At 17.4% G+C, this 13068-nt stretch overlaps 1 protein-coding gene across 1 annotated transcript in view; it reads left to right on the top strand.

Annotated features, from left to right (window-relative positions):
• Nucleotides 1–13068, top strand: part of LOC128962805 (histone-lysine N-methyltransferase MECOM-like) — a 122602-nt gene that overhangs the window by 39319 nt on the left and 70215 nt on the right. Inside the window, exon 3 of the mRNA XM_054309206.1 lies at nt 3881–4015. Within this exon, the coding sequence (XP_054165181.1) occupies nt 3881–4015 (135 nt within the window). The remainder of the gene's footprint in view (nt 1–3880; nt 4016–13068) is intronic.

The following is a 13068-nucleotide window of genomic DNA, read 5'->3' as shown; positions in this document are numbered from 1 at the left end:
ATAACAAAAAAAAATAAATAAAAAGTAATTTCATTGCATTTAACTGATTATATTCGCTAATAATATAGCGTGAAATTTGATGATATTTATTGGGATTAGTTATATATATATTTTATTGTGTATTATTTTTTTAGTTTTTTTTTAAATATATCACCAATTAAGTAGTATATATATATGTATAAACATTATAATAATACACAAATTTTTTATGGATATTGTTTATATTTATTATTATTTTTTATAATAATAAATATAACAAAAAAGGTATTGCAAATGTTAAACATCTATTATATTATATACATATATATATATATATATATATATATATAACAAATGAAATTAATATCGTAATTATAATAAGCGGATAATAATCATAATCATAAAAATACTGTAAAATAAAATAATCTATAAGTAAAACATTATTTCCTGTCTATTATATCTATATATATACTGTACTTATGGCTATATATTATAATATAATAATTTTTGTTTTATTTTCTCATTTTCAATATCTTATTATGAATATTGTTTTTTTTGGTTATTGTATTGTTTAACTGTAAATCGGTTAACACTATAATCTTTATCAAAGTCTAACACTTTAGTTAAAAAACAACAATAATATACTAATACTAATAAATATAACTAAAAATATATAAGCATTGTATATACAGTAAAAGATAATATTAATTAAACATATTTTTTTGGGTAGTAATAGTATATTTATTTTCAATTTATTATACCGTATATAGTATTTAATTATTATCATCTAACTTAACAAAAATATATTTTTGAATTTTTTTTAAATATTTTATTAAATCTTAGCAAATAATTGTTAAGTTTTATATTAATTTATTATCTATTATTTATACACATATTTTCATTATTAAGAAACAATTAATATTAATTAGAAAAATTATTAAATTAAATTGTCGGGCAATGATTATGAAGTTTTTATCATACATATACATACATACAGTGATAATGATGATGATGGCTCAGGTATCTGGTATACCAGTGCCATCAAACGGGTTGTCAGTACAAGTTATTTATATTATTTTATTATATAAGTATTTTAAGTTATTTATTTATTTTGTTAAACTATTTTGTGATATTTTTTTCATAAATATCATGTTTTAATTAGAAATTTTAGAAATACTTATATAAATAACTATATATATACTATCTAAAGGGTTTTAATTAACTATAATTAAAAGATTATTAACAACAAAAATAAGCAAAAAAAATTAGTCTAAAATTAAATTAGTTTATAATTATTATAAATCACTATATTTTTTGTGTGTGTATACAATACCACTTCCCACACATTGTTTTAAATATTATATATATATAATATATATTTTTTAAAAAAATCTATAACTTAGTAATCAATTAATTTTTTTAATATGTATTAATAAAATATTGTGAAAATGTGTTTTTAATGTTTAAAAATTTTGTTGTTGTTGTTTATATTTAAGTTTTATTTTTAAGATTCACTTCCTGTTATTATAAACTAAATAAGTCATTTGATTATATAATATATATATATATATATATTATTGAATGTATTGATGATATTAATTTAATTTTTTAAAAATAAATAAATAATGAAAAATATTAATATATATTTCACACATTTTTTAGATGTTATTTTATTATATATATATATATTCAATTATAATTTATTTGCAATAATAATAATATTTATGTTATATAAAAAAATATTTTTGCGATGATAATAATTACCCGACACATATTTAGAGGATTAATAACATTTAATATGAATAAAAATTACATAAATTTTGGTTTACAAAAAAATATATAAAATATAAATCGCTTAATAATGATTGTCATAATATAGTATAGATATATACACGTTGTATAAATGTATACAAAATATTTAAAACATATATATATATATATACAGCATTTTTTGAGGTATTAAAGGGTTAACTGGTTTTTTCTGTATCATATATCTATATATATTGTATATATATTAACAGTATATAATTTATGTACAATATTTAAATATTATATTAGTAATAATTTATTATTAAAAAAATGATATATCATATTGTTTTTTTTATATTGAGTGTGTCTGTCTAGAAGTCTATATGAGTGACTAAAATAATTTATATATAAAATACATTATAAATCAATTAATTTAATAAAAATATTTATTAAGCCATCGTTAAGTTTTGTAATATATATATATATATATATATATATATATATATAGAGAGAGAGAGAGAGAAATTCAATAACAATGCTTACAAATAGCAAACAAACAAAAATGTATATAATATTAATATTTACAGCAAAAAAATATACAATATTTTTGTTGTACACATAAAATTCAATATTATATCTACACATTTAAATTGTATATATATTTTATAAAAAAATACAGTAGACATGCATATATATATATATATATAACTTGTATATATATACTGTATATAATAAATTAACATAAATTTGTCATTTAATTATAATTGAAAAATCATTTCTCTCTCTCTCTCTCTCTCTCTCTCTCTCTCTCTCTCTCTCTCTCTATTTAACATATACCATCATCACACCAATAATAATGATAATATTAATTATATATATATATATAGTCAGGGTGGTTTATTATTATTTTATTGATAGTCATATAATATAAATAATACTAATTCGTATCTATTAAATATTTAAAAAAAAAATTAGCTAGGTTAAATAAATTACACACTTACACAAACAGATAAAATACTAAATAAATATTTTATTTTTGTATATATAAAAAAATATTTAAATAATTTTGTCGTTTTGTATGTGTTTTATTTTGAAAGTCAAATATCACGATATTATGCAAAACAAAACAAAACTATTAAAAAAAAATATTTAAAATTGTTTAACATATTAAAATTAATTAAACTATTAATTAATAATTAAATTAGATTATTATGATATATATATATAAATTTAAAATATAAAATAATTTGATAATATGTATATAAAAGCAAATATTTTATACTAATATACAAATTAAAATCATAATGTTTTATACAATTTATTAAATTATAAATAAATAAATATATATATTTGAGATTATAAATAATACACACACACACACACACACACACACACACACACACACACACACACACACACACACACACAAAATATTAAGACTCATTTTTGCGTTATTTTTTATTTATTTAAAATAAACATATTTATTATAAGATTCACATTATCATTATTATCATCAAATAAAAAAAAATAACTCATTGCTAGACAATGTTATAGCAATAGCAATGTATACAATATTTTTTTTGTAAGCAATGTTTCAAATTAATGGCACATCACTTATAATAATAAACCAATTTTTTCTATTATAATAAATATTTTTCTATAACTAATATTTCAATATTATTATTATTAATTGTTTCAATGATGATGTTGGTTTTTCAAAAATTGCTATTGGTTAATAAGCATAAATTGTTAACTAAAAACAATATAATATTAGTAATATTTTATTTATTTATATTGAAAAATAACTATTTAATACATCAACAATACTACTATAATAATAATAATACTAATAATATTTCATAAAGTTTATTAAAGTTTACAAATATATATATATAGATATTTCAATTATAATTGTTAGTAATTTCATATAATATTGTTAATTAAATACTTATTTTTTATTTTTATACTCTATATATATATATATATATATATATATATATAATTGGTATTAAATTATTTTTTTTAAATAGATTTATTAATTATAGTTTTTAAAAATAAACATGATAATTTTGTTTTTGTAAAAATAAATAAAGTTTTATTATAATTATTTTTAATTTTAATTAATTATTATTATTATTATTATCCAAATTAGGTAACCGATAGGACGGGTACATTTACGGCATGGCTAGAGCTACTGGACTTGAATGCCATCCAATGGATAACATGTATTAGAAAAGCCGAATTGGCTACCAATAGAAACGCCATACTATTGCTGTTTAGAGGACAGGTATGTGTTTAGAAAAAAGTTTTATTTATTTATTTATTTAAAAAATATAATACTAATCATCTGCAATAATAACTTTATATATATGTGTAATGCATTTGCGTATGTGTTTTATTTTATTTATTTTTTTTGGCATAAAATATTTAAAAAAAAAGTTTTTTTTTAAAAAATATTATTAATGCAATAAACTTACCGTAAGATAGAGCCGGTGCTCCGGTAGCTGTGTGTGTGTGTGTGTGTGTGTGTGTGTGTGTGTGTGGATGTATGTGTGCCCTAAAACAGTTAATACTGTAGTTCCCAATCAGGGTTTATACACACAGTATCGATGCTGATGATGATGGGAAAGGTAGCTTAAGGGCTCTGGTATGCATGTATTTAAAATACATGTACATCCTAATAACCTAAATATTCTTGGAGGACATACCTATAATTTATATTATATATATATATATATCAATCAGCGATAGGGTTTGCATTTATAATTTTTAAATCAAAAATAATAAAAAAATTTTAAAATAGTAAAATTCAAATTAAATATTTTAAAAATATATATATATATATATATATATAATTTTCTATCAATTAGACACACATTATTTAATAACAGTTTTTCAGTAATAATAATATATTTAGATATTTGGAAAGTGATTGAAAAACTTGTTAAGGAATTATAGATATCTATAATAATAAAAAAATTAAATTAAATAAAAAACTATAACACATTAGTTTTTGCACTATTTTTGTTGTTATTTTTTATTTTATTTATTAATTAAAACAAAATTAAATTAACAATTTTTTTAATCAATGTTTGAAGTGTCCAATGATTAGTGTAAAGTTTATTACAAAAAAAAATTAATTAATTAAAATTAAATTAAAGTAAAAATTAGTATAGTTTTTGGTTTTTATTTTTTTACTTATCGCTAAATAAAATATTTTTATTAAATTATTATCCATTTATTTTTATGGATGACATCACAAATAACTACTATTATATAAAAAAATTATTGATTTATTTGATGAGTGAGTGAGTGAGTGACTATAAAACAAATAATAAGACAAATTTTTTTAAATAAATTATATGCATTTAGTCATTAATTATAAACCCAATTGATTTCATAAACAATATATATATAGTATAATACTATTAATAATAATAATAATTTATGTCAATGTAAAAGACGTTTAACAGTAGCAACAAAACAAAAAATTACTGATAAAATAAAACTTATAATAAATTGATAATTATATAGAAAATAATAATAATTATAAAACTAACTTAAAAAATAAAATAAAGTTTATTGAAAAATTACATATTGTGCTTATTTTATATGTTTTACTTATTATTATTATTATGAGTATTACAATATTATTGGATATATAAAAAAATTTATATTTAAATAATAAGTTATAAAATTATTATTAGTTATAATCTTTTATTCAAGTCTTTGATTTTGATTTTTTAGTTATTTTTATTATTATTATTATTATTATTAATAACAGACAGACAGAGACAAGTAATTCATATTAATTATACGTAAATATCTATATATTTAATAATTTTCAATAGCTTTTCAATTAGTCATTGATTTTACAGAGATTTTTCACGATTTTTAAAAAATTTGTTGTTTTTATTTTAGTATTTTTTTAATATTTTATTTAACATTATTACTAATAGTGTATTATTCATTTTTACAATTAATTTCTAGTAAATTAATATTATTATTTTTTTTAATAATATTATTTGAATAAATAATTAGTGTTTATCTTATCATTGAAATTGAAAATTTTTATAATTATTTATTTTGCTATTAATTATAGTATTTAATTTGTTTTTTATTGTTTGATGTTTTTTAACAAAATAATATTTTTAACAAAAAAAATTATTGATTTTGTATTATCTTTTGTCAAAACAAAACATTATAATTGTTATTAATATATATATATATATTATTAATTATTAGTTATTTATTTAGTATTATTATTATTACAAATAATTTTTTTCTGGAAAAAATATATAATGTTTTCCAATTAATTTTAGTTTAGTTTTTCATGTTTTTTGAAATTCAAAACAACAAAAATTTTTTATAATTTTAATTTATTGAATCAGTTATAGAGAGAGAGAGAGAGACCATCTCAATGACTATAGTCGAGCCTCCCGGTGCTGAAAGCCATTGTTTTTATTTTTCTAATATAAATAAAATATACTGTATTTATAAACAATAAATTATATATCGATGTATTTGTTTGAAGAAAACTAAAACATTGTTTTTTAAATCTTTTTTTTACTGTATTTTAAATAATATAATAATAATATGATTATTATTATGTGTTTAGCATTGGTCAGGGATTTTACGCACAAAAAAATGTAAATATTTTTTTTTTGAAACAATTATTAATATTATTATTATTATCAATAAAGCATTGAATATTGAGAAGCACCGGCAGCTAAATTAGCTAATGATGTCTAGTATAGTATAGTATATATACATATATAAATAAAAGTTAATAAATTGTTTTTATTTTATATTATTATTATTGATGTATAATTTAGTGTATGTATGTATGTATAGTACTATTAATCCTTTTATATCAATATCAATATATATATATTATTAATCAATTAATGTTTTTAGCAATTAAAAGCAATAATAATAATAATAATAAGTGTAATATTAATCTTAATAACAGTTTATTATATTATATTAGTAATCACTATATTTGATGCATAAAAACAAACAAATACTATCTTTGATTAAAAGTAATAATAATAATATATAATATTATTATTTCATTAATCGTTTAATTTATTGTTTGTTTGGTTTGACTGTAGCCTTGTCTCAATTTTTTTTTAAAAAAATATTGTTATTTTTTATTGATAATAATAATAATTTTATTAATGTCTTTGATGTTTTAGATTTTATATTTGAAACAAATATTGTTTAGTTATTTTGGTTGTAAAACAGTAACAGTTAATAAAATTGTTTTAATAAACGATAAATTTTATTAATTAATTTACATATTTTTATTAATAAAATATTTTTAATTTAATTTAATTTAAATCTTGATAACATAGTTGACAACTTAATATTTGTTAAAAATAAATAATCAAAACAAAAACAAAATAAATTCATAGCTAAAAAAATTATATATTTTATATTATCACCCATGAAATTGTCATATTTTAATGATATTATTAAAAATAAATATTTTATTAATAAAAATATGTATTTATTATCCAAAATTTTTTTTTCATTTCAATTACACTTTGCTTTTAGTAATGATTTTATTTTTAAAATTAAATTTTTTATTATTATTATTATAATTATAATCTAATGGCTCATCTCATCCCATGTTTTAAAAGTCACGCATTTATTATAATATATTTTGCAACCGAAAAAAAACATGTGATATTAACATTTAGTTTAAAAATAACAATAAAATAAATAAAAATTAAATATCAATAAAAAGATTTATATATACAATATATATACTCAATAATAAATTTTACTAAAACCAAAAATTTACGGTAAATTAAAGATAAATTAGTTGAAACTAAATGGCATTTTATCTGATCATTGATGATGATTGCCGTTTGAAGTTTTTTTTAATAATAATAAAAAATAACTGTATTTAGCATTGAATTAGTAAATATTAATTTATTTATTAATGTTATTTAGTATTATTACTGGTGTTAGAAAATTAATAATTTATTTTTAAAAAAAATATTTTAACACTTTTTTTATGTACTGTTGTTAATTAGTAATAGAAATTTATAATTTATTTTTCAATCTCAAATAACATTAATAACTATGGGGCTAATCAATAATATTTAATTTTTTTTATTGATAAATATTTTTTTAAACAAAAATAATGATTAAACTGTTGTATTAATATATTAATAATTAAGTTGATTATTAAAATAAGTTTTTCTTAAAAATATTATTTAAATGCAAATTTTTAATTACAATATGAAGTTTTTTGGGGAAAAAACGTTATCATAAATAGTTGTAATAATAAACAATAAAAGTAGTAGCAGTAGTAGTAGTAATAATAATAATAATACAATATTAATAATATAGTAAATTACATAACTGTATGTGTCTTCCCTTTCCTTTTTTTTAAAGGTATATTACCTTAAAATATTTTTGAGGGTTTGATGGGGGGGGGGGGAACTCCTAATGTGTTTGTTAACACATACCGCTGTATACAGTATTTATGATATCCCCTCTCATAGTTTTGTCCAGAAAGAGAGAGAGAGAGAGAGAGCACTGGTAGACAACTATATTGACAACAATAGTCATGTCCTTAATATATATTGTTATCAATGGGTCTCTCAGTATTTTTTTAGTTGCGGATATCCGTATGGATCCGCATATATATACAGTATATACTGTATATTTCATGTCTCCTCTCAATTTCAAACGGCCGTAAATCCTATGGTTTATGTGAAGGTCTGTATATATATATAAGGGATACGGTATACCTCTCTCTCTCTCTCTCTCAAGCTAACGGTCCTCATAAAGATATATTATAATAAATAATATTAGGAAATAAAAATTAATTGTATGTTTTCTTTTGATAATATAAATTTCTATTACTATATGATATTATTAATAAGTTATATTTTAACAATAGTGGTAAAAATGTATATAAGATTTTTTTTTTGTTAAATAAAAATTTCTACCTTTACCTCTACCAAACCCTCCTCAACACACACACACACACACCTACCATATACCTAACATACCCAGTATATACACTGTATATGGTGCTAATTAATGTGTTTAAACTTTAACGTCTATTCAAACGATAGTATTTATTATTATTATTATTAACAACTAATTTTTGGTTAGCAAACAAACAAAACAAAACAAAAACATTATTATCCCATGAATTATGACAATAGTAAAACCTTAACGGTTTAAACATACAGTTTCTCTATACAGTATATGTGACCATTTGGTGATGTCCTCCTCCTCCTCCTACTCCTCCACCACTACCTCATAGTCTATTGGCATACCTTTCCATCCTTTCTATTAATATCCTTAGCAGATGTTATTAAATCCACGTTTTTTCTCCTATTATTTTATATATATTGTTTGGTTGCTTATTAAATAATAATAATAATAAAAAATTTATATACAGTATTTCAATAATAATAATAATATACTAACAATACTATTATTGAAATATTAGCTATAATTATCAGGTGTTGTCAAAACAGAAAGAGAGAGAGAGAGAGAGAGAGAGAGAGAGAGAGAGAGCTCAGGTATTGTCATTATAATTATTATTAGGATATACCAAACCATACCATATCTCTAGCTATTAATTAATACTCAATTGTTATTATAAGTGTATAGATATTGTATGTATAATATTAAAATATATAATAAAATAATTTTCTACTATTTTTTTATATACATTATTAATAAGCACACTGTTTTTTGTTAGATTTTTTAGTTTTGATTTATTCAAATTTAATTTTTTTTAAATATTTATAATTATTATTATTTAAATATATTATAGATAAAATTCTATACTATGTATGTATAAATAAATTTAATAATCTTCAACAACAAAATTTTTATTATATAAAAAAAATTACCCCAAAAAACAAACAACAAAATTTATAGATTACTCCAATTACTGGATACTATATTTAAGTTTGTCACCAAAAAAATAATTATAATACATAAAAATTATTATCTAATATCTATAAATAATTTCAATTAATTAGTTGACTGTGTTTTTTTGGATGTAATTTAAAATTTTTGTTTTGTGTGGTCTTAACTCATATATGTATATATAAACGACATTTTAAAAAATGCATCCAATTTTGAGGTCATTTATATATTTAATAAAAAAAAAAATTATTTATAACTTTTTTTATATATATATATTTGTCTTATTTGTATAGTTATACTTATTTTTCACCCCTAAATTACAAATAGTTTTTATTTATTTTTTTTTTGATAATACTTTTCTAACTAACTAACTAAATAACAAACAATAAAAAATTTATTTATTAAAATCCACTTAAACATTTTAAGAAAAACATATATATATATATATATATATATATAATTTTTTGGCATCAATTTTTAATGATTATAATAAACTTACAAATAATTTTAATAATAGTAATAATAGTAATAAAAGTGGTTATTTAAATTTATTTATATAAAAAAATTACAATTATTTTTTAAAAGCAACTATTTTTTGTTTGTTGCACTATCCTATTAGCACTGGGAGTGTAGGCGATGCTCACTCAGCTCCGGGCGATTTTTTTGTTGTTGGTGTGTATGTGACAAATAATGTCAGTGTTATTGTCGCTGATGTTGTTATTGTATAGTATATATCATACAATAAAAAGCTATTATTATTTATTATCAGCAAATTAAACGCCGATGAAAATTGTTTTTTAATTTTTAAAAACATATTATTATTATTACTATAATTGATGATATTTTTTGTTGTTTGTTTGCAAACAATATTAATTGCAAACAAATTTGTTTATCATATATATATACATTAAAAAAGAGATTACAATTGATGTATATATAATTATGTCTATTTGTAAATTGATGTTAATGTTTATGTTTTTATAGTCCATATATACTGCATATATAGAGTATAATAATAATAATAATAATAATATAATAGTAATAATTAACAATTTAATATAAGTTAATTAGACAACTACTTAAGGTTAGCTATCTTTATCTCACTGATAGCCCACTCATTATTTTTAATAGTAATAATAAAAACTAAATAATAATAATAATATGATTTTCATATAAGATATTTATACTTTTTTAAAAAATTATATATATATATATATATATATATATGTAAAATAATAATAAATGTATTTTTTCTAATTTTTAACACATTAACACTTAATTAAGACAACAATTTTATGATATCTGTATTATTATTATTATATTTATTATTATAATTAAATCGTTTTAAATTAGCAATATATTTTGTTGAAAATATTTATTAAAAAAATTGAAATTATAATAACTAAAAATAAATATAGTTTTAAAAAATCTAAAAATACTATTAAAATAATTATTATATAAAAAAACTTTATATGCGTTTCTTTTGGATGTAAATGTATGCATAATAGGTGTGAGCTATTAATATATATATAACTTAATGACTTTTAAAAAAATATATTATATAAAATACACACACAATTACTTTATATAAATATTTTTTGAAAAATTTATTTTAAAAGAAAGTAAAGTTATTTTTAATCTCATTATTATTAATATTTTTTTGGCATAAACTATATATTATTCAACATTTGATGGTTAACTTTTTAATAACAAACAAAATAATAATAATGATAATAATGTTAACTAAACATTTATAGTGGAATATTTTAGATGAAATTTTCTTAGAAAAATTAATTAATATTATAAAAATATTTTTTTATTATTATTATTGAAATTTTCTATTATAACCAACACTTTAAATATAATATCTCAAAAAACAACAAAAACAAAAAAAAAGTTATAAAATTTATAATTGTTTTTTTTGTTTTTATAAAATACATTATAAAAATAAAGTACATCTATATATATATATTATCATTAGTATAATCTATTATAATAATAAAATAGTTTATCAAAAATGCTAATTTTATTATGGGCTAAATATATATATATATACATATAGTATATATCTAGTATAGTATACATTATATCTATGATAATTTTTTTTTATTATTATTTTATTTTAAACTTATGATGTTTTTATGATGCATACATTATAATTCAACATTATTATTATTATATTACAATTATGCATTATATGATAATAATTGTATTTAATGTATAACGCAAATTATTATATATATATATTATTTGTGGTGTGTGTGTGTGATGAGCCTAAATTGATGTCTAATTGTTTATAATAGTCTACATTATTATTATTATTATTGTTTAGTTGATAAATTAAATTATATACAGTATGTTATATATTATAATAACATCTAAACTATTAATGATATATATATATATATATATATTATACTGTATATATAATATGTTTAGTAATGTTAGTATTATATTTTTCATCTAGATTATTTTTTTGAAACATAAAAATTTTTTAAAAAAACTATTTAACTGAGATACTCATTATTATTATTAAAAATTAATTGAATGCTATAATATATATAAAACTATTTATAACCTGTTTTACAAAAATCTTATATTTAATATATATATAAAAGGATTAAATTGAAATTTTTTATTAATTTTTATTTATTGAATAAAATAAAATAAAAATAAAAATTAAAAGATATTCTTAATTTAAATAAAAAAAAATATTTCTCATTTTGTTTTATATGTAACATAAAAATATATTTTATTTTTTATAAATCCAATATATATATATACTCTATATATATATTAATTTATAACAGTATTTTCAAACTGTTTATATCTTTCTGAAAAATCTTTTATTTAGTTTATATATATGTATAATAACTTTAGTTACAAAATAAATAAATTTATTATAAAATAAATGTCTCACCAGAGATGAAAATAACAACAAAAAAACAAATGTGACTTCAAATTGCTATTAAATAATAATAAATAAATAAAATCCTAATAATACTGTAATAATACTATCGTTTGGCTTATATTTTTTAAGAAAATAATTAACTGTGATTTTTGTGTACAAATTTTTAATATTGTTTTTGTTGTTGTTGTTGTTGTTGTTAATAATCTATAATATATATATAAAAGTTTTTACCTTAATATTAGACTCATTAAACGATTATAGTTTTTAATAGTTAGTCATATAATTGATTTTAATAATAATGGTAATAAATAATTATTATTTAGCTTTTATTATTAAATGCTCAATATAGTCAATGATATATATATATATATATAAGGTTTAATAATAATAATAAATTATAATGATATTATATAAGACAAAAAAAATAATAATAATAAAATTTATAGCAAAAAAATTTGTTGTATTTTTTTAATTAATATATTTTTAATGTAACAGTATTTCATAATAATCTTTATTAACCC

This window comes from Oppia nitens, unplaced genomic scaffold, assembly GCF_028296485.1.
Source record: "Oppia nitens isolate AA-2021 unplaced genomic scaffold, nextdenovo-longstitch-racon4-pilon3 scaffold6_pilon_pilon_pilon, whole genome shotgun sequence".
NCBI lineage: Eukaryota > Metazoa > Arthropoda > Arachnida > Sarcoptiformes > Oppiidae > Oppia > Oppia nitens.
The sequence above is the reverse complement of the archived record's forward strand: the minus strand, read 5'-3'. Positions and strand labels throughout refer to the sequence as shown.